This window comes from Manacus candei, unplaced genomic scaffold (genome assembly GCF_025592945.1).
Source record: "Manacus candei isolate 608988 ecotype Guabito, Panama unplaced genomic scaffold, ASM2559294v1 h1tg000091l, whole genome shotgun sequence".
NCBI lineage: Eukaryota > Metazoa > Chordata > Aves > Passeriformes > Pipridae > Manacus > Manacus candei.
Genome location: NW_026138139.1, coordinates 273,265 through 300,155, shown reverse-complemented (window position 1 = coordinate 300,155; position 26,891 = coordinate 273,265). Strand labels below are relative to the sequence as shown.

Genomic DNA, 26,891 nt, shown 5'->3' with positions numbered 1-26,891 from the left:
GTCAGAGCCTGTTAAAACCCCAGCTAGGTTATAATTAAAAAAAAAAAAATCAGCCTTGTCTTTATTATCCAGCGAGTCACTTTATATTTCCTTTGCCTTTAAAGCTTTGCACCAAGACACTTTTAATCTGAACCCACTTGGAAACTCAGGTATGTGAAATGTGACTTGGTGGTAAACCAGCAACATGATGATTTGCACATATTTCTGGAAGCAAAACCAGCTGCTGCTACTGAGTTTTCAGCAGATGCCTCCTCAAAAGCTGCAGAAAACAGAAGGAAGAGGAATACAGGGAGAGGGGGAAACTGGAAGAGGGCAATCTACCCATCTCTTCCCTACCCCACACACTGCTCAGTCCTGCTCACTGAACCCCACTCTGAATCATCAGATCATTCAGGCTTGAAATGCAAACTCAGCTATTTCCCAAATTTAACAATCCCACTCTGGGACTGACTGTCCACTCTGATCTCTCCAGGAACAGCCACTTATACAGCTTTTATTTCCCACACTTGGTCCACGGGGGCTCATTTCACAGGTTATGGATGTGTCCTACCTGGGAGAGAGGCAGTCAGGATGAGAGGAAGTAAAATGGATCTCTGGAGCCTCTCCATTGGAGCATTCTCTCCTGGTCCCTCAGGCAGAAAGCCACCAGCAGTCAGTGCATCCTTGAGGAGAAGCTGAAGGACAAGGACTTATCAAGTTGCTGCTTTGGGTCCTGGGATCAATGTGACTTTGTGTGACCTGTGATGCCAACAGGGGGAAGAGATTAAATGAGGGAAGGTTTGGAAGGAGAGCAGGATCTTTCCTCAAATAACTGTTTCAATAGGTGGAGAGGAACTTTTTTCAGCAGAGAAACCTCCTCCTACAGACCTCACATCTCTTGTGCCCTTGGTCCCTCCTGGCTGTTACAACACTGCTGCCTCAGGGCTGACTGGGTCAGGGGAGCTCCAGCTTCACCACTGATGTTAGTCATGAACAACTGGGAAAAATAACTCTCTGAGCTGCCCAAAACTGTGTGGGCATCTGCCACTGGTGTCCTGGCAGACTAATGAACCCTGTGCTCCATCACTCGCTGCCATGCAGGGCACCAGCCACTCCCTTGGGGTCAGAGGGGCCCAGACCTCCATTTGTAGGGGTTATTACCCCCCTCTCAGGAAACTGATGTCTCCTGAGCCAGGTATCCTTCAGGAGAGGAGGGATACACCCAAAAATGTTGCTTTGGTGTGTTTCTGTGTGCTTCACTCCAAAACTAGCATTCCTATTCATACATTTCCAGGGAGAGCTTGCTGTCATCATTGATGTGGCACCCCGGACAGGAGGAACAGCTCCTGCCACTCTGGTCTCTCCATCTCACCTGCCTTGGGGCAAGGATGAGAAACATGAAATCTCCTCCCAGCTCCCCAGTCTGAGCACTCAAAAAGGTTTATAGTTCAAAGAAGGTCACCAGGGTTATTTCTCTGAAACTTAGAGTGCCCCTTAAACCCCAGAATAAACCACCAGCAGCTTTCCACTGTGGTCAGAGATAATACACAGAGCCTGGGTGTGAGCCACCACTTTACTTCTGCATTTTCTGCCATTCAGTGTTTGTGATTCACTTGTGAGATATTTTTCTCCTCCCTCTCAAAATATGTGGGAGTTTGACTGTGCTGCTTGGTTTACAAACTTCTCCCCCAGGAAACCAAGTCATGGCACAGAGGATGTGGTTTTGTGGCCAGACCACACTTCTGGGCAGGAAAGTGTTTCTGATTTGGGGGATGTTCTCTGTGGCAGCACATTGTGCAAGGCACAAAATAAGTGTCACCACAGGGACACCCTGAGTTCCCTGCTCAGCTGCAGCACCAGGCTATGCCAGAGCTCCATTCCCTGCTTGGTGCTTTAAGCAAGGGGTCTCTCTGACTTTTCTGCTCAGCCCAGCTGGCATCCTGCTCCACATTTCCCTTTTTACAGTCTTTCAATTCACCTTGAGAGCTCAAGGGGCAGCCCTGTCAACTAAGGAACATTTTAAGCCAAACCCGTGGGTTTATTTCTCCACCTGCTGTTCACGGGCTGGTTTGGGTTTACCCAGTGCATTTCGAAAGGTTTAGGTTTTTCCTCACTTCTCAGGTTTCCTGTGTGGGGAGGGAGGGTCCCTGTGCACAGCCTGGAGGGATTCCTCCTGGCTCTGTCACTGGGATGGCTCTTGGCACGTCCACAGATCAGTCAGTAGCTACAAGAGTCAGTATTATCTGTCACACGGAGCGAAACAGCCCAAGTGAAGCAGCAGGAAACAAACACAAAAGCCAGGGCAGGGTCCTTTTCCAGGAAGCTGTGATCCCCAGCAGGATCTACAGGACCGGAGAGAAATCCCCTGGCCAGGGCAGCCTTCATACCTACAAATCCAGCTGCACTGATGCAATCTGAGCCGGGCAAAGTTGGTTGCTTTGTTTTGGTTTTGGTTTTTTGTTTGTTTTTTGTTTGTTTGTTTGTTTTTTTGGGGAGGGGGTTGGGGTTTTTTGGGGTTTTTTGGGGGGGTGTTTTGGTTTTTTTTGGTTTTTTTTGTTTTTTGTTTTTTTTTTTTTTGTGGCAAAATAAAATGAACCAGAGAGAATCTGATGCCAAAATCCTGGGCAAAATCAGCAAACAGCGCGGGGTGAAGCAGAGCAGGACGGGAAAGGGAGCTATCTATAACGTTTTGTTTCACTTTGTTTCGAAACGGGCTTTCAAAGGGCCGGGAAATACTATCTGATCCTCAGATGGAACAGGATATTTTGGCTGAGGATGAATTAAATGCCTGGGGTTTGTCCCGTGCTGCTTTTCACCCTGCAGGTGCAGGAGGTGACTCACATCGCCGGGGCTGCTCCGAGCTGCTCCCTCCTCTCATCCACCACGCAGGCAGGGGGATAATGGCAACACTCGTGCCCCAGAGGAATGGCAGCTGGATCCAGCCTGGCACAGAGCAGGGCTCGGATGCTTTGGGACACCCATCCCGAATGCCAGGGAGCAGAGTAGGAGATGGGAGCCACAAAAAGCCTCTGTTCACCCCGCTGCCGCCACCCCGGGGCCGCCTTCCCGCTGGGGCGAGAGCAGGGGAAAGGCTGAAATTATCCTTCATCCTCCAGCTCCTTCCGCTGGGAAGCCAATAAAATTCCTGGAGCGGTTACCTGGATCACATCCCCGGGCGCCGAGAGGTTCTCCCACCGCTTTCCTTTCGGCGACAGGTCCGGCTCAAGCTCCCAAACCAGGAGGTGCTGGAGGAAGAGGAGGCTGGAGGTGTTCAAAGCCGGGATTCCTGGGTTCCCTCACCTGTTGTCCTGGGGAAACCTCCCTCCGGTGTCGGGGTGACTGTCCCCCAGCCCTGGGCCACTCGCCTGTCCCACACCGTCCCCGTGGCACGAAAGGGTGGCCTCTCCCCTTCCCTCCGCCCCAACACGCCCGTCGGTCGCCCTGTTAATGTTTAACCGGTCCCACAGGAGGAAGTGAGGCACGGCCGGTGACACAGGCAGGGAACAAACTTCACGCCATCCCGGCCGAAGGGATGGGTGGGTGCCAGCGCCCGACCCCGGGCAGAGCTCGGCTGGGTCGTGAGGGGGCTGCTCTTCCAGGTGTTCAACCACCCAGGTGAGCTGGTGGCACCAGTTTTCCCGTTGTAATGACACGTGGGAGCGCGAAGATCCTGGCACCGTTTTGGTTTTCCCCCTGTCATGACAACACAGGTGAGTGTGATGGTGCCTGGCACTGATTTTCCCCCGTTACAATGACACAGGTGAGTGCCAAGGTCCTGGCAGCGTTTTTCCCCTGCTGTAATGACACGGGTGAGTGTGAGGGTGCTTGGTGCCAAGGCTGGAGCTCATCTCACTGTTCCAGCCCTGCAGGAGACGTGGCAGAGAGCAGAAGGGCCCGTGCCAGCCATGCCCTCACCACTGTCACCCACGAGGTCCATCAGCAGCCCCTGGCAGGGTGAGGGGATGGGGCAGGGCCAGGGAACATCCAGGGGGAAGTAGCTGAAGGAGGTGGGGCAAGGGAAGGGCTGGAGACAAGGCTTTGTAGAACCTGTCATGTAAAACTTTCATATGTAAAATTTTACACGGCTCCGAGGGGCCCATCCAGGGGACAAGGCCAGGGCCAGGGACGCAGCAGGCTGTGGTAGAATCACAAAATCACGGGATCACTGAGGTTGGAAAAGCCCTCCCAGCCCATGGAGTCCAACCTGTGCCCAATGCCCACCTTGTCCCCCAGCCCAGAGCACTGAGTGCCACGGCCAGGCCTTCCTTGGACAACTCCAGGGGTGGGGACTCCAAACCTCCCTGGGCAGCCCCTTCCAATGCCTGACCACCCTTTCCAGGAAGAAATTCTTCCTGATGTCCAGCTCTTGCAGCCTTCCTCTTCCTCCCAGAGCTGAACTGCATCCTGCCCATTACGTCACTGTAGGTCGGTGAGTTGAACTGATGTGGCACACCAGGAGATTTCTGTGATGACTCCATCTGCTGGGAAGCTTAAACAGTAAAGAGGGGACATGCAACTTTCCTGAAATATATTTCCTACTAAGCACAGCAGCAGTTCTAGCAAGCAGAAATTAATGCCACAATGAAAGGTTCAGTTCAACAAAGGGAAATGAAACATTCTGTCTGGGGAATTGTGACCAATTTCCGAAAAGATGTTTCAAAAACTTTGCTCTATTAGAAAAAAAAAAAAAGTTACCCTGCCTTGTTAAAAACAATAGTTATGAAACATCCAGGAAGGTGTTGTTTTTTTTTTTTAACCAATTACAATTTTTTCTTACTGCTTTCTTGTTTTTACAAACTTCTCCATTTTTAAAGTCTAAAATCCCATTTTCTTGTTCCACCAACAACCCCGATTTTATAAAAACATTCTTGAAATACCTTCTGTATAGTTATGTCTGAATAAAGGTAGAGGAAGAAAAGGTGTAACATCTAAAAAGCAGATTCCATCACTGGTTGCCCAAGCAGAAGGTTAAAAGAGATTGACTGGATTTTTAGCTTGAATTAATATAGATAACTCTTCGTAAAAATGCTTTGGAAAGGATAATAGCTGCTTTTAAAACTTTTACAGAACTGCTGAGGAGAGATTGGCTCTGTCATCTTTCTAATTGCTCTTCAGGTAGATTTAAGCTGCTCTTAGATCACCCTTGTCCCCTTCTCTGCCAGACTAAAGCCTTGCTCCCTCAGCATCTCCTCACTGGTGCTGTGCTCTAGACCTTTGTCCACTTGATGTCCTGCCACTGGAATTCTCTACATCCAGCTTGTGCTGAAGGGCATAAAACCACACACAGCTTCCCAGATGTGTCTAGTAGAGGGGAATAATAGTGTCTCTGATTTTACTGGCAATACTTCTGGAATGTGCCCTGGTACCTGGTTTGCAGTGGGAGTGCACTGCTGGCTTGTGTTCACCCCGATGTTCATTTCTCTTCACTGAGGTTTTTGTCACCCACTGTCACTCAGGTGGGACCACTGCAGCTCATACCTTCAGGTTGTTGCACCTGATGTGCAGAACTTTGTGGTCCTTCTTGCTGGATGTCACAATATTTCTGTTGGCCCAGGCCTCAGGCTTGTGAAGGTCCCTTTGGATGTCATGTTACTGCACCTGAGCTGCTGCCCCACCACAGGGACTTCACTGGCATCCCCTCAGTGTAGAGTGAACAGAGTCATTTAGGTTGGAAAATACCCCCAAAATCACTGAGAAAAGTTGAAACCCGCAGTGGGAACCAGTTGAGTTGTGGCCCAGAGTGTTTATATCCTGCTCTGGATCTGACCCCAGTGGGAATCATCAGGAGAGCACCTGCCACCTCCACCCACACACACCCACTGGCTTGGCTACATCAACTGGAATCCTCCTGGGGCTCAGGGAATGGATTCAAACATTCCTTGTTTTCCCCAGGGCTGCTCAGGCAACCACCACACGCATTCATATTTTATTAACTATTTATTAGTGCCCTGTCAGCTCCTCCCTTACTTTGACTTGCCTAATGAACCGTGATATCGTGGTGAATGCAACCTTTGGCACTGGTAAGGAAGGGAATGGGATAAGACACCACATGATCAAGTGTCTGAATCCCCAGCTGCTGAGGACAGCCTGCATGCCCAAGGCTACCCATGCCCATGACTGTTCAAAAGATCAGGTCCTAAGTTTGCCACTCAGATTTAAACAGAAAGTCATTTTGTGAATCATCAGCCTGCACACCAGGCAGATTCCTACCTCCCACTCCAGTTCCTCTAGACACTTCTTTCCAATCCTTCCTTTTTCTTCTGCCTGTAAGTAGGAGGATTTTTACACATTCCCCCCCCACCCCAACCCTTCCAAACTCCCCTCTGTGTGATGTGTAAACTGCTGGAGCAACCCCCCACATTTTTTGTTCTGGAGTGTGTTAGTCTGGAACATAAATCTACACAGCTTGCTGAGCAATCCCTCACAAGAAGCTCCAAGGGAAATGGACTTCTTGGGAACCTCCTGTCATTGCCATTGGGGCCATGAGTGCAATTTTTTTATCTCTTGTGGGAGAATTGGACAAATTGTCATGACAGGAATGGTTTCAAACTGAAAGAGAGTAGGTTTAGATTAGATAATAGGAAAAACATCTTTACTGTGAGGGTGGTGAGGCCCTGACACAGGTTGCCCAGAGAAGCTGTGGCTGCCCCATCCCTGGAAGTGTTGAAGGCCAGGTTGGATGGGGCTCTGAGCAACCTGGGATAGTGGAAGGTGTCCCTGCCCGTGGCAGGAGGGTTGAAACAAGATAATTTCTAAGGTCCCTTCCAACCCAAACCATTCTATGATTCTGTGATGGAAAATGAACAGCGTTTAAACACCTTCATTCATAAAATCCCCAGGCCCCACAGTGCCATGCTGTACTTTGGCTTATTTAGGCAAAAAAAAAGTCAAAGAAAGTATAACCAGGTGATTTGAGCATTAGAGCAGCAGAGAAGGGGCACTTAAAATATTAAAGCTGATTTGAGGCAAGTGCTAGAAACAGGAATAAAATTCTTCATTTCTTCATGAAAATGGGCTTGAAAAGTGGTTTGACCATTACCTGGATTTTGAGAAATGGCTCCCTATTAAAAAAAATACACTTTCTTTTCTCTGATGAAGAGCAGGAGAATTGAAACAGCTGGAAAAGACTAAGTGAGGAGACAAGCTGCCCTTGTGACTGAATTAATTGCCTCTATCTTGATGCCTACAGGATGCTGCTCTCCAGGAGCAAATGAGGCCAAAGAGATGTTAAGCCACAACTTTTCCAACTGTGGTTCTGTTTTTTTTACCCTCTCTTTCTATGCCATTGCTCCTTTCTTCCACTGTTTGCCAAAATGTTTGGTGATCTGCAAGGCATGTTTCTCACTGAAAACAGATTTTATCAGCATTAGTTGTAGACATCAAAGTGAGACACACAGACCCCTCTTTGTGTCTCACAAATTTTTTAAATCTTTTAATTGATCTCAGTGTAGTCTCACTTTTCCTTAATCAGAAGCCTAAGGAAAAGCTCCAGAAATAACAGGGCTGTGCCATTTCCTCTTTGTGTTTCCTGTGGGAATGTTGGGATGCATTTTCCCCCATGTTGTTCCCAGGCTGTAGGGTATGAGAGCTCTGGAGACCCTTTTCTGCTTTCAGCATCAAGCACAGCAAACACTCAGTGCAAGCCGGGTCCTTGCCTCTCTATTTTCACTCCAGAGTTGTCTGAAAGACTGGGTTAGACTGGACTTTCTGGTTTAGGCTGCAAAAGTCAGCTGGGACCAATCCCACCAACAAATGATGCTTCCCATTGATTTGAGGAATCTTGTTTTCTCTCTTTCCTAGGAAAGCAAGTAATCTTTGTCTTGATCTAAAGATTCATGAAGTGATGCTGCTCTAAATCAACGCCTGGATAAATTCTCAAAAACCCTATAACACAAATGTAACTCATTTCATTTTTTCTTTTATTTCTTTTTCTTTCTTGCTGGTTATTATAAAGCCATAGCTGTGTGAAGAATTGCTGCGAGCCCTTAATGAGGAAATTTTTGGATATAACCTTCCTCCAGACTTTCACACACAGGAGACCACAGGATTAACCACTTTTTCTTTTTTTTTCCCCCCCACTACTTTCCTTGCAGTTTTTATTTGACCTGACTAAATCTGCACAACTGGAATGTGGTTCTCCAGTACTTTCCTGCCAGCACTCCTTGTGAACCACATTCCATGTTCCCCCTTTGGCAGGTGTATTTCTCCTCTCCAGCACTGAAATCAGTGGTGAGCTGTAGCTGGTAAAACAAAAATGTCCTAATTCAGGGAATGTAGATGAAGTCCAGGCAACAAGAAGTAATAAAGTTTGTCACAGAATGACAGGAGATGCAGCTTTGGTGCTGTCAGGAGGAGTGTAAATCTGAGAAGGAAATTTTTAGTGCTCTTTAATACATCAGTTCCCCTGGCAACATTTTCTTTAGCTTTAGAAATGCTTTGTCTCTGGTCCAAACAGCTTAATTGCTCTGATTATCTTTCAGTTTATTCCTAAAGAACTTTTCAGTGCATATTAACGTGCCAAGAAAATGTAAACATCATTCTCTCCACTCGTTACGTTTTTTGTTATTGCTTAAGGTCATGTTTTTAGGTTTCCTCCTGAGCTTTACATGCAAAGCCAGATTCTTCCAGGAGTTCAGGCAGAGTGCAAATGTATCCAGAGCTCCTTTAAAACTGGTTGTGTTCAACACCTCTCTGCCAGTGCACAGTAAGTCAGGTGGACACTGCCTTGTCCAGGGCTCCAGATCCCACAGGACTGCCCTGATAAAGCCAGGAAAACTACCATGGGACTATGAAATTATACCCCTGTCCTTTCTTTCTTTCTTTCCTGATGATTTTGCAAGGCTGCTAGTTATGAGTAACCTCTGAAAATAGAATATTAATGACTATTCCCAGAGTGACCTGCAGGCAGGATCCAAACTGCCACTGCAGTGATGAGAGAGCAGATTGTCACCATAACAGTAGGTGTTTTACTGGAAGACCTGTTTCTTTTTTGCATTTTCATGAAATACATCCTTGTGACTGACATCTTACTGCTCCCTTTGGGCATTGTTAAGATCACCAAGTAGAAATGGCAGGGTTGTGTGTTTTTTTTTTTTAAATCAACATCTCCTCTGCGCTGTATTTGTGATATCAAGCCTGTGACTGAAAGCTGCCCTTTCACAGTAAGTGAAGTCTCTGTCAGAGATGGTTTCAGATATTCATTTCTCTTTATGTGCCAGAGTAATGGATCACTGCTGTATTTTGGCTTTCTCTTATACAGGAGCAGCAAACTTTATACTGATATTCAGGCTGAGAGAGCTGGAGCTGTTCATTCTGGAGAGGAGAAATCTCCAGGGTCAACTTAGAATCCCTTCCAGTGTCTAAAATGGGCCTACAGGAAAGCTGGAAAGGGACTTTTTACAAGAGGATGCAGTGATAGGACAAGGGGGAATGGCCTTAAAATGAGGGAGGGTCGATTTAGAAAGAAAGAAGTTTTTTGCAATGAGGGGGGTGAAAAACTGCAACAGGTTGCCCAGAGAGGTGGTGGATGCCCCATCCCTGGAAACACTGAAGGCCAGGCTGGACAGGGCTCTAAACAACCTGGTGGAGTTGAAAATGTCCCTACCCATGGCAGAGGGGATTGGATTAAATGACCTTTAAAGCTCCCTTCCAAGCCAAACCATTCTGTGATTTCAGGATTCTCTTTGGTCTTTGCAACCCTTGTACACAAAATAAGATCCTATAAGATCTTAGGGAACTAGTGAGTACTGAAAGATGTCAAGAACATAGTAAAGATTTACATGTTTATAGGGTAAAGTTTGCAGTCCTCTCTTCTCCCCTCTCCCACGCAGCACTTTCTCCAGAAGGCTCAGTTCCAGTGGCCACTGGGGTCAAACCTCCTGCCAGAGTTACACCTGCAGGGCTTGGCCTCAGCATGAGGGGTTGATGTGCCTAAAATGGGCTGAGGGGACCAAAGAGGGGCATCAAACACCCTCACCCTCAGCCCTGAGCTGCTGTTCCTCCACCTCCTCCCCTCAGGAGGTGGCATCGCTCACACACCACATCTCCCTCCCACTCCCTGCTCAGCTCCCTCTGCTTTTTAATCCCCTGGTTGAACCTTTACCAGCAGAAACACGTGTAAAACCTGCAGGTCCCTTTATGTACTCGAGTCAAACATTTACTTACAGCTGCTGTTTCGGCACTAATAATTAAATTAAACATGAAGGGAAGAGAGCAGCCTGGAAGATCTACAAGCTGTGGGGGTGTAAATCACACCACATAACTAATTTATGACATTCTGTGCCTGCAGCGGTTTGTAACTGTAATTGTGTAATTGTAGCTGTGATTTCTGAGGAATAGAAAGCTGATTACACTCTATCCCTGCACCCAAAGTCATAAATTAAAAGAGGTCAGGTCAGGTCAGTAGCTGAATGCAAGGAATGTTGTGTGCATGGTTCAGCTGGAGACATTCTAACGAGGCACTTGGATTTATATTTTCCCCCCAGAAAAATAACACATTTCTGAATTTGTGAAACATCGTCTCTCATCCACTGAAATTGTCCAAGTACATTTTTTCAGTGAAAATGCACTTAAGTGAACTTTTTAGAAGAACGACATCTAACCAGGCTTTGAAAGAAAATCTCCGTTTGCTCTGCCAGAACATGTGCAAATTCAAGTGTGTTTTTTCAGGCTGGATCCCCTATGTCCTGTATATGTCTCCTAAGTCCTGTGACTCAGATTCTTTCCTCTATCCACTGTGATATTTGTAGATATTTCTAGAAATGCATTGGTGTAATAAAATAATGAAGTCTGGTGCAATGAATTCCAGCTTGAAACAAAGAAGCACAATACATTACAAAGGTAAGGAGAAAACCGAGATAAAATAAAAGATGAAGGCAGTAAGGGAGAACTTTTCCATTTGTGGGTTTTAGTTCATAACTGCCTGTGTTCAGCAGACAATCTGATGGCCTTCAGTTATTTCCCATTCCTCTTTTTAAGTGATAAGGGAACAGCACTGTGCTTCCAACTCCCAAGGAACATGTCAGGCAGCCCCAGTCAAGCAGTGCTGGCGGTGGTGACACAGGCAAAGTCATCTCAGGCTGGATCTTGTTCTTCCAAAAGGTATCAGCTCTGGTTAAATTTAATTTATTTTCTTTGTCCAATTCCGTAGATATTCCCTGAGGCATTTTTTGAGAAGGGGAGAAAATTCAGCAGTTTCAGACTCAGATCCAACCAGGGCGAGTGCCTGGTCCTGTCCTTGGGTCACAACAACCCCCTGCAGCTCCAGGGGAAAGTGCCTGGTGGGAAAGGCCCTGGGGGTGCTGGAGACAGGGAATGAACACGAGCCCTGGTGTGCCCAGGGGGGCAAGAGGCCAATGGCACCTGGTTTGGATCAGGGATAGTGTGGGCACAGCCCCAGGGCAGGGACTGTCCCCTGTGCTGGCACTGCTGAGGGACCTCCAGGGCTGTGTCCAGGTCTGGAACCTCATGGAAGAGAGACCTGGAGGGGCTGGAGCGTGTGCAGGGAAGGGGATGGAGCTGGGGAAGGGCCTGGAGCAGCAGGAGGGGCTGGGGGAGCTGGGGGGGCTCAACCTGGAGAAAAGGAGGCTCAGGGGAGACCTCCTCACTCTCTACAACTCCCTGACAGGAGGGGGGAGCCAGGGGGGGTTGGTCTCTTTTCCCAGGCAACCATCAGCAAGACAAGAGGGCTGGGTCTGCAGCTGTGCCAGGGGAGGTTTAGGTTGGAGATTAGAAAGAATTTCTTTGCAGAGAGGGTGCTCAACCATTGGAATGGGCTGCCCAGGGAAGGGGTGGATTCTCCATCCCTGGAGGTTTTTAAGATGAGACTGGATGTGGCATCAGTGCCATGGGCTGGGAACCACAGTGGTAGTGGATCAAGAGTTGGACTTGATGATCTCAGAGGTCCCTTCCAACCCAGCTGATTCTGTGATTCTGTGTTTCTGGCTCTGCAACTCCCTGACAGCAGTGGGGAGCTGGGGGGTGTCGATCTCTTCTCTCAGACAACAAGTGACAGGATGAAATGTCATCAGTTTGAGCCAGGGAAGGTTTACGCTGGATATTAGGAAGAATTTCTTCCTGGGAAGGATTGTCAAGCATTGGGACAGGCTTACCAGGGAAAGGATGGAGCCACCATCCCTAGAGGGATTTAAAAGCCATGTAGATGTGGCACTTGGGGACATGGTTCAGTGATGGCCTAGTGGTTGGACTCAATGATCTTAAAGGTCTTTTCCAACCTAAATGATTCCAAGATTCTATTAATTTTGACTGGAAAAAGAGCAAGCCCCTTACTTAACTTGACCACATCCCGAAATATTAACACAGTCACAACCAGAAAGATAAGTGAACACACAAAACTGTGGTAACAAAATACTTTACTAAAATATCATTCATGGAATATCTCAACATTCCCATCTTCTATGCCAATAATGCAAACATTCTCACATGTTTTACGTCAACATCACACAGTGACCTGCACAAACCCAAGAGGAGCAGCATTCCTGGCAGATCCAGTGCAGCCCTTTGTGTTCTGTTCAGCTCTGACAGAAGGCAAAAGTTTCATTACAAAAATCTCCCCTGTGTTCCCAGAAGTGCCTGGCAGGGTTGTACCTCCTGGGTAAGGCTGAACCAGAGGAGCTGAGAGACCAAATCCTTCCTGCACATTTTGGACAATGCTGCTCTAAACTAAGAATATGTTGGTTGATGAAAGTTGTGGGGAAAAATAAAAAACAATCAAACATTAATTTTTCTGTATTCAAAAAATGATCTTGGAAGAAATAGAGTGTGTTGAGATACGCAATTTTAACCAACTCTGTGTCAGCTCTGTTATTCTTCACTCCTCCCCATTTAAATGAGAAGCAATGGAGTAACTTTTAGCTGACCTTTTCATAGCTATTCATAAAAAAATGATGTAATGATCTTCTGACCCAGAAAGCATAAAGATGTTAGGGGAGGGCTCTGCTTTCACAGACAAACTGCCCCCAAATAGCCTAAATTCTTTTATTAGCCCATACAAAACTTAAAAAACAAGCCTATGTACACTGCAGTATTGTGTTTACAGTTCCAGTTATATTTCTGTTCACTTTGTGATGGTATTTCATTGGAAAATACATAAAATTTAGCAAAAGGCCACTAATACTGTTTTGATTGTGTTAAAATTCATGATCTGAGGCCTAAGCTGCAAAAGCTAATTTCATAAAGTCACTAGCTCAGTGGTTTTGTTTAAATAAATGAATTTGCCTTACATGCAATCATTTACTTTTCTTAAATCACCTTTTCCAGCAGGTCTAATTATTGTTAATTTAACATATTCTTATTTAAAGTAACCCAGGGAGCTGGGGGGATGTTTACTCCGGAGAAAAAGAGGCTCAGGGGGTTGTGACAAGGTGGGGATTGGTGTTTTCTCCCAGGTAACAAGTGACAGGACAAGAGGAAACGGCCTCAAGTTGCACCAGGGGAGGTTTAGCTTGGACTTTAGGAAAAATTTCTTCACAAGAAGGGTGTTCAAGCACTGGAACAGGCTGCCCAAGGAAGTGGTGGAATCACTGCCCCTGGAGGTGCTCAAAAAAAAGTGTAGATGTGGTGCTAAGGGACATGGTTTAGGGGTGGACCTGGCAGTCTTGGGTTGATGGTTGGACTGGATGATCTTGGAGATCTTTTCCAACCTAAACAATTCCATGATTCTACGAATTACAGAATCAATTTCTAATGTATGTGAGCGCAGAGAAAATCAGACGTGGAGAAAAATTATGTGCAGCAACCAAAATCAGTTCTAAACCAGCCAGTTCTCAACCAAATTCAGCTGGGAAGCTGCTTTGCAAGGAGAGGAACAGGCTCCCTGAATCCATAACACTTCAATCTGAACTCATTTGATCCTCAGCAAAGATTTAAGCAAAATGCTGATAGATAGACCATCAGAGGCTTGGCAACATATAATCAGTGGAAACAGGCTCCAGAATGGGATGGTTTCTTAGACCATTCCTGAGGACCTTATTCCTCAGCAGAGCAGCTGAATTTCATAGAATCACAGAACAGGTTGGGTTGGAAGGGACCATAAAAATCACCTACTTCCAGCCCCCAGCTGTGGGCAGGGACATCTTGCACTTGAATTTAGCCCCAGGGATGTAGTGGTAGAGTCTGCAGAAGTGATTAAGAGAGAATAGCACCATCTTCCCAGTTAGTGGCTGTGTCCAAGTAATTGGGAACACTCCTGAACTGAAGTAAAAGCCACAGCCAAGAGGTCAAGCAGAACTTGGCCCTCAGGGGTAACTTTTTTTATGCTGATACAAAGCCCCAAACTGCTGGGGTGGGACATATCTTAGTGCCACTCACAAGCAGCCACAGTCCAGGGAAACAACCCAACATTCTGGCTCCTGAAGGGAAACTTTCTCCTCTCCCACAGCCTCAGCCTGAGGGAAGAGCAGAAGCTGCAGGAGCCACCACAGCTCTTGGATGTCAGCACCCCATGGAGGTGAACAGCTCAACACACCCAAATGCAAATGGAGACAAAGATCCCTGGGATTGCACAGCTGGACTGGTCCTGCCAGCTGGGACAAAGCTGGCAGCAGGCACAGAGCTGGAAGTAAGACCTACAAGCAACTGCAGGATTATTATATTATTATTATTATTATTATTATTATTTATCGTTATTTTATTATCTGAGAGCAAGAAGAGGCCAAGATGACATCGGGCTGCTTATGCTGTCCCAGCTCACAGATCCTCCATCCCACAAGACAGGGAGTTAGGAAAGACCAGGAAGCATTCCTTTTGCTCACCATTTTTCCATAAATTAAAGGAATAGCCAGCCTGCACCTTGGGCACAAGGGCAGTGAATGGCAAAAGGCATTTCTGCAGGTTACATGGAAAGAACAGGGATTAAAAAGCCTGACTCATCTCACCAACCGCAAAAGTATTCAGAAAATAGCTGAATTTTAAATAAAACTGAGTTGTTTAAATATTTCGTTTATTTTAATAAAATAGTTAAAGTTTAATAAAGAAGATTAAAATGAAGAAGGTTATTCTTCTGCCAAACAAATAAATATATTTTTTTCATCATCAGTGGTCAAAAATCAGTGCATGAGCTCAGGTTACTCCACACCAGAAGAAAATAAATAATATATTACTAAACACTTTTCAGATTGGGGCATATTCCTGCTGAAAATATTTGTCCTGCTCTTCAGACACAGGCAAGTAAAAAGAGACACCTGAACAGTCCAACACCCATAAAAATAAAAAGAAACAATAAAAATAAAGTAATAAAATCTCTTTCCCTGTCTTTCCTCCTGCTCCCTCGTGTGGGTGTGTGGGGATGAGCCTTTCTAGTTGTCAAATCTCCTCAGCTCCCAGACCACTTTCCCCTTGGGAACAGCTCCACTTTTACTGCTCCCTGAGAAAAAAAAAAATAACATTTCACACATATTACAGGCATTTGCTACTTCTTTGCTGATAAAACTGACCTTTCCTGTGTGAGAAAGAAAATCAAAAGAGGAGCATAAGGCAGGATTTAGGAGCTCCTTTCTCCCTCCTCACAGCCCAAAAGTATTTTTCGCATCTTCTACTGTAAAGACTCAATTCTTTGCCTCTGGAATCTACACACATCCCAGAGATTTCATGATCTTTGCTTGGGAATGAAAGGAGAAACAGGGCTCCCAGCCTGAGGAATCACTTGAGCACATTATCCCTCTGGATCTTGTTTAAAAGACAAAAATCCTCCTGTCTTCTCCCTCACGTGCCCAGTTTCTCACAGCAAAAAAATGTCTAAATCACCCTAAGTGACTCTAGTTTAGCCTTGGGAAACCATTTACAGAAGCTTTCAGGCAATCAAAGTGAGCCACAAATATAAAAGGTGTCTCTGGGGTCTATTTTAATCAAAGACACCCTCCACTGGCTCCACCACAGGTATTTTCAGCAGGAGACACATCCAAGGGAACAGATGAAGCAGCTTTACATGTTCACCAGGTGACCTGCAGTCCCCAAGGTTGTCCCAAGAGCATTGCATGGGAAAACTCTTCCATCTCTGCAAAAAAAAACCTGTGTGGAGACTGAAGGAGGGATCTGTGCCAGGATGCAGCTCTGCCCACACAGAGCCCGCTGCAAGGGCAGGGCTGTGGTTCCCTCTGCCAGGAGAGGAGCATCCTGACAGCTCCGAATACCACTCCTTAAATACCTGCACAGATGGGTGCAGGAATCTATCAGGGGCCACCAGGAGGATGGTGCAAATTTTAGTCTCTGAACAAAAAGTGCTTTGACTTAAGTTTAGCACTGCAGGAACGTTCCCAGTCCTTTAGCAGCAGGATTTGGAGGGCAGGGCTGCAGGCCTGGATCTTCCAGAAAATAATAATTGTGTAGAGAAGGGATGCAATGGAGTGAGTGGGAGAGAAAGGGATTTGCATGTTCTTGGGCAGAAATTGAGAATTTTTTCCTGGAAAGAGTGGCCAGGCCTTGGAAGGGGCTGCCCAGGGACGTGGTGGAGTCCCCATCTCTAGAGGTGTTCAAGGAATGACTGGATGTGGCACTCAGTACAATGGGTTAGTTCATAAGGTCCAAGGGGGGACTTAATGATCTTTTAGGTCTCTTCCAACCTTAATAACTCTATGATTAAAATAACCATTTAAAAAGTCTCTAACGTGCTGGACCTGGAGTTAACTGGGAGTTTTGCTGGGGTCAAGTGCAGCCCTGTAAAAGCAAAGGATTGATTTCAGTGTGTTAATTCTGGCAGGGAAGGTGCTAGAGCACCTCTCCATGGTTTTCTGTCACCAAGTGGTTCCAGTAGCTCAGCTGTTCGAGTGGTTCCACTTCGTGGCACATCACGATTTTCTTAAAGCGGGAAACGGAGAACCTGATCCTTTCTGGAAAAAACGTCTGCTCTGAATGGAGCTCCTCCAGCCTGATTTTTAGTTTGGCAAGGCACAGCCCTATGAACACATCCTCCAGCTTAATGAACGAAACGCTCTCAGAAACATGATAGATCTGACTGGCAACATCACTGGATAAAACATATCCAGTCCCAGAACAGAAGGGTGGGTAGGTCTTTCCTGGATACTCTTCCCTACTCACGTACCACTTGCTCCCTCTTCTTCTTATGGGGTACTCATGCAGTTTTAAAAAGCCTGTGAAGAACCCAGTGGCCTTCTCCTTCCTTAGAAGCAGCTCAGTGAGGTAAAAAACGTTGACAAACACGTCTGTGTCGGTTTTCATCACGAAGCTGGACTGGGAACAAAACCTGTGAACCCACTCCATTCCCATCATGGTCTTCAAAGTCAGGTTGTAGTAAGTGTCTGTGAAGTTCTTTTGGATGATGTCTCTGTACTTTTGGCCCTCAGCAGCGATGTCAGCCTGCTGGCTGGGATCCACAGTGCTTCCCAGGAGGAAATAGGTCACCAGGCGCTTCCCGGCGACCGTCCTCTCCTTGCCCCAGGTCTGCCGGATGGCCATCCTGGCATCCAGGTGCTGGCACGAGGATGCCACAAGCAGGACAAGGAAAGGAGGGTCCTTGTGGCAGTCGATGTCTGGGAGCTGGGAGAAGTTTCCTTCTATCCTCCTGAAAGGCTCTGTGGGGAACAGGTAACCTTGGCTGTTCTCACAGAACACGCAGAACTCGGTCCAGTTGTAAAAAAACCAGAAGCTGCCACAGCTGAGCCCGAGGAGGCAAAAAAACAGCCTGAACTTTCTGAAATCCATCTGAAAGAAGCAGGAAAGAACAGCACATTAATAAAAACAATATCTAATTCCTTTCAGTAATAACTGTCTCCTTTCAGTGCTGTGCACCAAACCCCCTGCATAGGGATTCAAAGCCAGGGCATCTGATTGGAAGCTGCCTGTTTCAGGGCAGTCAACCACACTCATTTCTCCTCATGCCATCCCCACAAGATGTTCTGCTGGCCATCAAATTCACACTCCTGTTTACTTTAGTCTTCCCCCTAAGCCACTGTATCCTCAGAAACCCACACAAGCACATCCAGGTTACCTTGGTTGATGCTTCAAACCTCCTCCCCATTTTCGGCGTCTCACAAACCATGATTTAGACCCACTGAGCCTGAATGGAGAAGCAGCAGATATGTGTCCATGTCAGGTGACAGAGAATAACAACAAGAGGGTTTTTTTAAATACCATGGTTCTCCATTTGTGCCTGTGTCCCAGAGCCAGCAGGTGTCCCAGGGGCAGACCCAGCCAGGTTCCTCCCATCCTCATCTTCCTTGTGTCCTGTGGGGCTCTTGCATCGACCCAGAAACTACTCCTGATCTTTGTGCTGGAGGTGCCATGAGTCACATCTTTGAAGCTGGGTCAGCTGCTCAGAAAAAGAAAAGAAAAAAAGCCAACAGTGGGTCACATTGTTTGGATGGTTCAGCTTGTGCAGAGTTTAAGTGACTCACTAGGGCATGCCGAGGTGAGAAGGGGGCTGTTCTGTCCCCCTCTCCTTTTGCATGAAAGAGATCCAAACAATAACAATGTTCACTCATTTATCCTTGTAAACAGATTAATGTGCTGCACATCAGGTTACAAACCTAAATTTTCAGAGAGAGAAAAATTGTCAAAGCAAACCCAAAAAGGTCACGGTGAAAAAAATATTGCACATCTCCATAAATTAATCTGGTGAGAAGAGTTTAATGCATCAGTTACTCACCCCAGTAACCCACAGGCCCACCAACCACTATTTCAGAGCAGTAGGATGGGGCAATTTCCACCTTCCCCCTTCTTAAAGCATTGTACCCGTCTTCCCATCTGAAAACACAAGTTCACAATCCCTAGAGCTGTAGATTTCATGGAAATTTGATCTCTGCCTTCTGACCAGGAGTGTTCTGTGTAGACTCCTCCAAATCACATCAGTGCCCTCCTTCTGCCCATCCATAAGCATTTTGCTTAAATCTCTGCTGAGGAGCAAACGAGTTCAGGTTGAAATGTTACGGATTCAGGGAGCCTGTTCCTCTCCTTGCAAAGCAGTTTCCCAACTGAATTTGAAGCAATCTCTGTTCTAGAGGTCATTTTGAACAACATCCAGTCATTTTGCATCAAAACAAATCTTTCTGGTTTCATAGGAAGTCCTTTTGCAAGATGTTATACTTGATTTTTCTCTCCGATGTGAGCCAGAAGTCACATATTTTAATTATCTCAAAGCTTTTTACATCTCCCCTTTGTTCCAACCGCAAAATATTTTACGAAGGGCACTGCCAAAAATAATTACCTGTTTCGTGTCCTAGAGGCTTTGCTAAAACTGAACTGGTGGGGTGTTTCATGGCCCTGTGCAGATCCAGAAGTGGTTTGCGTGGAACCCTGGGGTGCCAACAACGGGGGCCACCAGAGTCTGCAGCCCAGAGCTCCTCTGGCACACACATGAAACGAACACATGAAAAAAGGCTCTGCTCTCATGACACCCCAATTTTGCTGCATCCAGCTCTGAGGCCTCCAGTGCAAGAAGGACGTGGACCTGTTGGAGCGAGTCAGAGGAGGCCATGGAGATTCTCAGAGGGATGGAGCATCTCTGCTGCAGAGACAGGCTGGTCCTGTTCAGTCTGGAGGAGAAAAAAGGGTCTGTGGACACCCTAGAGCCCTTTCCAGTATCTAAAGAAGTTCCAAGAAAGCTGGAGAGGGACTCTGGACAAGCACATGGAGTGACAGGATAAGGGGCAATGGCCTCAAGCTGAAGGAGAGCAGGTTTAGAGAATCACAGAGTCACAGAATCCTTAAGGTTGGGAGAGACCTCCAAGATCAACAAGTCCAACCATTTCCCCAGCCACCACTAACCCATGTCCCCAAGTGCCACATCTACATGTCTGTTAAATCCCTCCAGGGATGGGGACTCCACCACTGCCCTGGGCAGCTGTGCCAGGACTGGACAACCTTTTAGGTGAAGAAAGTTTTGCTGATATTCAACCTTAAACTCCCCTGGCTCAACTTGCTATTTTTCTCTCATCCTGTCATTTGTTTCCTGGGAACTTTCCTCCTCCTTCATATCATCTTTCCATCCTCCTCCTCCTCTTTTGTCTGCAGCAGGATTGCATTTTTGCTTTTCTCTTACAATGCTTTGAGGAAGTAACAGTCTTGTAAAATAAGTTTATGCAACAGTTCATACAATAGAGCTAAAAATGTAAGAGGAGCTCTTACAAAACTCTGAAGAAGAAAACCCACTGAATTCCTACAAAGCAACCTGGACCAAGTGAGATCCTACTGGATTAAACTGCCACTGGTTTCCTTGCCTCCTTTTAAAATATATATTTTCTTAAGTTTTCTTAATCTCTAATTTTTTTTTCTCCAAAGTACTGAAAAAGCAGGAAACTGCTCTCTGTTCATTGATGTTTTCATTTCAGTGACCTGTATTAATGCTCATCTATGAACTTCAAAAGGGACTATGAGATTTGATAGAGAACAACATGTAAGTACATTCTGACCTGTAGACAGACAAGGCTTATCTCATCTGAATAACCAAAGGATTCTGGAGCTGGGGTTGACATTCTAAGTATCTTTTCTGACTGAATAGGTAGAATAATAAAAGGTCCAAAAAAACAATTTAAAAGTGTGGGGCTACAGGTTTGTCAAAAAATTATTCTTCACAAATTAGGCATCAGGTTTTTTATGTGGAACAAAACCTGCTGCACTAAAGGCACAAAACCTTTCACTGTTGGACGTGACAAATATAAACCAGGTTTGACACCTTCCAATCTCTTTTCCTCTCAGCCCCTGCTCCCTAAAGCCAGGCCAGAGCACAATTCTGGGAAGGTAACAAAGCTTTTCTGTGTGCAGCTGAGCCAGCCCAGGGCATTCCATCAGTCCCTTGGAATCCCCAGCATTCCCATGCTTTTCCTACCTCCAGCCACAGCGAGGGTCAAACTTGCACCTCGGCTTTGGGAAGTGAATTTTGCACCTCAAAACACACCAGATATGAGGAGGAAATTCTTCCCTGTGAGGGTGGTCAGGCCCTGGCACAGGTTGCCCAGAGAAACTGTGGCTGCCCCTGGATCCCTGGAAGTGTCCAAGGCCAGGTTGGATGGGGCTTGGAGCAACCTGGAAGGTGTCCCTGCCCATGGCAGGGGGTGGAACTGGATGATCTTTAAGGTCCCTTCCAACCCAAACCATTCTTGTGGTTCTATGAAGAAGGTAGTCAAGGTCTGTGATCCAAATCAGTCAAACCACAGCCCTCTCTACTTTGGAAGTTCCCATTTCCATGAGTGGCACGAACTTCCTCCTGAGTTCTGCCAAGTTGAGCAGGCCAGCTCTGGGGTCTCTCTGCTCACACCACTGACCCTCATGGAACTCCTTCATGTTTCACAGTGATAAGTGGTAAGTCCTGTGACAAAGCCTAGTTATTGCACCAAAATTAATCTGACACCTCCTTTAGGGCTGTTAATGAGTGCAATTATCTGAACGGCACCAAGAGATCAAGACTGTCTGCCACATAGTTCAGGAAAAGCAATCTGACCTGAGGCAGAGGGAGGTAAGTAGGTCTAGAGTCCTTCTGGGGAAACAGATTTAAAACATCAATTAAAAGAAATGCAGTTTTCTTAACTTTTCTGGGGCAAAGCTCCAGTTGTGCCACTGAGTCCAGCGGAGGGTTGGTGTTGTCTTTGCATTGAGGTCTCACACGTCAGGGAACGACCCAAACCACGAATGACCAAAGTGCTTTTGGGCATCTGCAAAGAGTCCTCACTTTGTAAAGAGGCTCAAGCAGCTGTGACAAGGAAGACCCAAAAGCAGAGGCACAACTGAAGTGCCTAAACTGGACTTACAACCCCAAATACTGCACAGTTAAAGTCAGCGGTTTTATTCCCATTTTCCTTTCCCAATCATCAAAAGTAACATGTGCCCTGGTGTAAGTACTAGTAATAGCTGCTAACTCCAGATTTTCCTTGGAATAAAGCCCCTAAATTGCTTTCTCATAAGCTCAGCAGGACACAAGAAGGGATTAAGCACACACAGATAATAAGAAAATGTCAAGTGCAGTGGGAAACATTTCTCTTTTCCTACATGTAAGTGTTTCAGAGGAGCAGGGGCCAGCTTGGAGCTCTCAAAGATGATGTCTCTGGCAAGGCAGTGGGTTCAGCAGTGGCTGGGCCACCCTTTTTATGGGAAAATGCTGCTTTTCAGAGGGAGGTTTTTACAGCAAAGTGTATTAATGGTGTCCTCACCCAAATTGTCGAGGCTGGCAGGAAAGGAGGGTGGAAACCCAAAAAGGGTACAGGACAAGGGAAGAACTTTTACTGCTGCTCTTACTGTCAGACTATGGAAAACCTTTTCCCCTCTGATACCTCTCGCTAACCTCTCCTTGTCAGCCCATCAGCAAGACAGAGCTAGATATTGTTCCTCTGCTTCCATCACTTGAGTTGCTGAACATGTTATTTACAGACAAATCCTCTCCCTGGTTGGTTTTTTTCCCTTTCTTTTTTTTCCCTTTTTTTTTCTTTTTTTTTTTTTTTTGGTCTTGATTATTTTTTAGGGTTTTTTTGTCATTTTATTTTTGCAGTGCTGCTGCAGTGAGGGTTTAGCTTTCCCAGTTTCTCCCCAGGCTTGCCTTGGTGGGGTGTGTGTGTGGAGAGAGGGGCTTTTCATGCTTAAAATAAACCTCTGGCTCTCCAGAAGGGCCACAATGTTTTATGGCCAGGGAGCTGTCACAGACCCAGAGCAGGAGTTCCCATTTCCAAACCCTAAGCCATCAATTAGACAACAAATAGAAAAGGAGAATTACTGTTATGGATTTTCAAATCCTACCACGTTGCCTGGTTTATGTTCTGTCATTATGTTACTAATACCCATTTAGCTGATTGACCCTGTGACTCCAACAGCAGATTGAATCTTCTCTGTAAAACGTTGGCCTGGTTTTATTTACCTTTTTGGGTTTTAATAAGGCAAGAATAAAAGATGATTAAAAGAAAAAAGATGAAGAGTAGAAATGAGTCAAGTTTTGAATTTTCCAGAGAAAAAATAATAGAATGATATGTTAAATTCTAGATTAATAGAATTCTAGATTAATATTAATCCCAGTGAAATACATACATATATAAATTATGAGATATATGCAGATATGTGCACACCAGTGTATTCTTAGTAGTATGGGCAGTGCAGCCTGAACACTGGTACAGTTATAATAAGAAGGAAAGAAACATTTTTTTGCAGCAATCAAAGAAAAAAACATGTTCCAAAAAAGAGACATTATAATATAAATTGGTTAAAATTCAGTAAACTGAGTAAGAGTCCCTGGAAGTTTCACCTCCATGCCCTTCCATCATGAGACAGTTTTCAGAGGAGCCACCTGACCTGCTGTTACTCCTTAACCTTACCCCCTCAAAGGCAAGTTCCCACTGTTTCCTCCTGTGAATCATGTTTTCTGTGCCACAGATGGTGGTGTGCTGGTGGTTAACCACAGCCCCAGCATATTGTATAAACACAGCCTCAGCAGGGCAGCCCTCCCAGAGCCCAGGCACAGGCACAGGAGCAGCTTTGCAGGCAGCAACCACCCATTAATGAGGTGCATCTTTATTCTCACCAGGAAAGAATAAATGTCTGCGGGTCTCATCAGTTCAGACACCGAAGTGTCACCTCAAGGTGTGGAGATTCCCATTCCTAAATGGATGCAACCCCACGTGGCCTCTGGGTTCTGCCTCTGAGACAACCCAGATGGCTGATGCCTAAAGGAGAATAAAGACCATGGCAAGAGGGAAGGTTTGGTGGCACAGGGATCTTTTTAACCAGAGGATGCATCTTCCTCTCTATTAAAAAAATCATCATTAGCTCTTAATGCACCTTGAACTCATCCACCCAACCATGACCGGCTTGTAACATTTGTTTTTGGAAAAGCCAAAAAGCATCCTCAGACCAAAATGCAATTTTGCCCTCAAAACCAGCCAAAAAAAAGTTTGGCAGGAGGTGTAGCTGCTCTGGTAATGTCACAGGAAAGAAGTGCTGCATCTGAGGAGTAAAAAAGAAATGTATTTCCAGGGACTTTAGCCAAGTCAGGAAAGCTTACTTCTATTTTAAAACATCAATTGGCTTTCCCAAGCAGCCTGGAAAATTCTCTGGATGAATCCTGGCCCTAAAACACCCACCCAAATGTCAGTTTGGGTAGTAGTTAATAAGGTCAGAGCCCTTTTCTCCAGGATGGAGAAAGATGCTGCAGAGTTCAAACCATCAATGTGGAGACACTGTACGGGACAACCATTACAGTCCAGCCCCAGTGCAGGTGCTTTTTGACCTTTTTGGGGGCATATTTAGACAGTTTTAACTTAATCCACTTCCACAGGTGATCCAAACCCAGCTGGCAGGCAGCCAGCAAAGGGCATCCTCCCTCACAGGCAGAGAAAACAGCAGCACCCCTGGGGCACTCCCTCCTTGTTCTCCCAGAAGGACCTTTCCTCATCTCAGTAGTAATTTTTTCTAAACATTCAGTCTAAAAGCTTTCTTCTCCTGCCTCTGTCCTTCCTTCACCTGATGTGAACCAAACATCCCTTTCTGGACTTGTCTTCAATGCTAATAGACCCTCTTCTTCTAATGCTCCCTCTATTTCTATGGTACCCCCATTTTCCCTTTGTTGCTGATGCTGATGGGCATATTTAACTTATTTGAGAATTGCCTCATGAATCAGCAATTTTCCTCCAATTACTATTCTACTTGCTATATTCCAGATTCTACTTGCTCTAACTCCAGATCTCACCACAGATAAGCAATTGTCCACAAGAGGATGAATCAGAGCAACCTGACCCCACATAAACCCGTGTGGTTCATTGTGCTGAACAGGAATAAAATCCCACTCACACCCACCCTCTCATCTTTATAAAAAAAGCAACCAGGAAATTTCTTCTTTAGGCTCTTGCTGTCAATGCCAGGACTCCAAAAGTCCAGTTATTCTGAGTTTACAGAAGCACCATTCTTCAAAAATTGTATCCATGTGCCAGTGTCCCCAAAAGAAGTTATTTCTTGCACCCTCGTTTACAAGTAGCACTGCATGTTGTTTGTCTCATCTTAATAGGAAAGAGAACAAAATTCCCTGAAAATAGTATTTCAGATAGAATGAGAATCTCACTCTTCTCCCTTGGAAACAGACTCAAGATACATGAAGAAGTAAGAGAGCACTGCAGAGAAGTGATAACTATGCAGAATGTACAAAAAAAATCCCCATTCAAAATGGGGAAAATTAGCAATAAAGATATTCCAAAGTCACTTCTAAATCTTTGAGTGCTGCTCAGCCCTGCTGTAGGATGAGGACCTGTTAGGATCTTCCCTTTCAGATGGTTTTTTTCCCCCCTTTTAAGGTGTGGGAGCACCTTCATGGAGCAGGTGAGCCCAGTGCTCTTCTGTGCCTTTTTGTTTCATGCTGCCTCTTGGCACAATCGGTTTTAGGTGTTTGGAACTTTACACTCTGCTGTCCATGTAACAGTTGAATTAAGGCTTTGCATTTATGTGCCTGTTAAAGAAACAATCCAGTACTTTTGGAGGAAAATGTTCCTGGGCACCACAGGGCTCTCACTCAGGGCAGAGAGAGCCTGGGACAGCCATCCAGGGTCCCCTCACTGCTCCAGCCCTGTGCCAAACGCTGACTGGGAGGGACAGTGCCCAGCTCCTCATTTGATTAACGGGGCTAAGGCAGAAAGCAAAGGAACAGAAATCCAACTCTATGTCCCTCCTGCTGGCAAATCCTTTCTCGATGACTCCTTGGCTTTAAAAGTGCTGATCAAACACAGCAATCTTGGCAGGATCAGGCCCAGTGGCTGCTTTTTTAATTACTTACCTGTACCTCGTGGATCTTCCTCCTTTGGAGCATTTTATCCAAGCTCTCAGCAGGACAGCGAGGACAACATTTGCCCTGTACTTGTCCCGACTGATCCTGGGCTTTACATGTCCTGCCAAAACGTTTTCCCCGTGTAAAACATACGATAAATCTGGATTATTTTTACTTACTCGTACCTTCTCACCATCAAATCGTTCTACCCCTCGTGCCAATCATTGCCCGTCTTACCAGGGGATGAACTTTGCACGCACTGCTCGGCTCGGGAGAGGGACGTCCCTGGATAGGGAACTCTGGGCTTGGATCCCGATCTTCCAAGCAGTGTTACACCTGCTGCCCCTTCTTATCTCACTCCCAACCCTCCTTATCTCTCTCCCAACCCATCCGCCGCGCTGGGCGTGTTTTGCGAAGTGGGTGAGTCTGGTCCAGGGGCGCGTCCGTGGATGAGCGGGATCGCCTGTCCCGGGTCCTACCTGGAGCCGGAGCTACGGGAAGGAAGAGGCACCTCCTCACCTCGGGCTCCTGCAGAGCATCCCCCGGGCTCTGGCCGTGCAGCGGGAGGGCGATGGGCTCCTCCTCCCACCGGGATCGCCGGCTACCGCCGGTGAGGTGTCCCCCGGTGCCCCATCCCGAGCGAGGGGTCCATCGCCGGCGGTGTCTCCCGAGCCAGGAGCGAGGGAAGGCGGCGATGCGGTAACCTGAACTCCCCGCCTGCCTCTTCCCTCTCTCCCTCCCCCCCTCCCTCTCTCCCTCCCTCCCTCCCTCTCCCTGCTTCCCTCCCTCTCTCCCGTAGGTGACAGACCGGCGGTCCCGCTGCGGCTCCATCGGCGGGGAAGGGAAGGTCAGGAGTTCGCTGCCCACGGTTTTATTTTGGATATTTGGGATGGGAAGGGGGGGAGAAGGCAGCGGCCTGCGAGGCGCGGAGCTGGGAAGCGTGTCAGGGCAGCTCCAGCCCTTCCCAGCGCTGGGAAAGTTCGGCCCCGCGCTCCCAATTAGCGGCGATCCCGCCTGGATTTGCACGGTGGGAGAGAAACCCCCCTCTCCGCTAAAAAGCCGGCACTGAGGCGCCCTCGGAGCGGCCGACGGGATTTTCCCTGATGAGGAATGACAACCCGGCGAAAAGGGCGGAGGGGAGCGAACACTGCAAACCCCTCGGTCCCCACGCATTCCCCCTCTCCTTGGATCCCTGTGTTTGCTCAACCCCTGA

General features: G+C 46.6%; 2 protein-coding genes across 7 annotated transcripts in view; both read right to left on the bottom strand.

Annotated features, from left to right (window-relative positions):
* IGSF5 (immunoglobulin superfamily member 5) overlaps positions 1 to 3,401 on the bottom strand; it is a 30,314-nt gene extending 26,913 nt beyond the window's left edge. For both annotated transcript variants that reach the window (XM_051768006.1, XM_051768007.1), the window contains exons 1-2: positions 3,138 to 3,401; positions 551 to 738 (exon numbers count right to left, since the gene is read on the bottom strand). In XM_051768006.1, coding sequence (XP_051623966.1) covers positions 551 to 608 — 58 coding nt within the window. In that variant the 5' untranslated portion in view covers positions 609 to 738; positions 3,138 to 3,401. The remainder of the gene's footprint in view (positions 1 to 550; positions 739 to 3,137) is intronic.
* Positions 3,402 to 11,663: 8,262 nt separating this feature from the next.
* B3GALT5 (beta-1,3-galactosyltransferase 5) overlaps positions 11,664 to 26,891 on the bottom strand; it is a 33,221-nt gene continuing 17,993 nt past the window's right edge. The window contains exons 1-3 of one of the 5 annotated variants that reach the window (XM_051768011.1): positions 25,688 to 25,844; positions 18,085 to 18,262; positions 11,664 to 17,655 (exon numbers count right to left, since the gene is read on the bottom strand). In XM_051768011.1, coding sequence (XP_051623971.1) covers positions 16,702 to 17,655; positions 18,085 to 18,165 — 1,035 coding nt within the window. In that variant the 5' untranslated portion in view covers positions 18,166 to 18,262; positions 25,688 to 25,844 and the 3' untranslated portion in view covers positions 11,664 to 16,701. The other 4 variants (XM_051768010.1, XM_051768009.1, XM_051768008.1 and 1 more) reach the window with 4 other exon arrangements.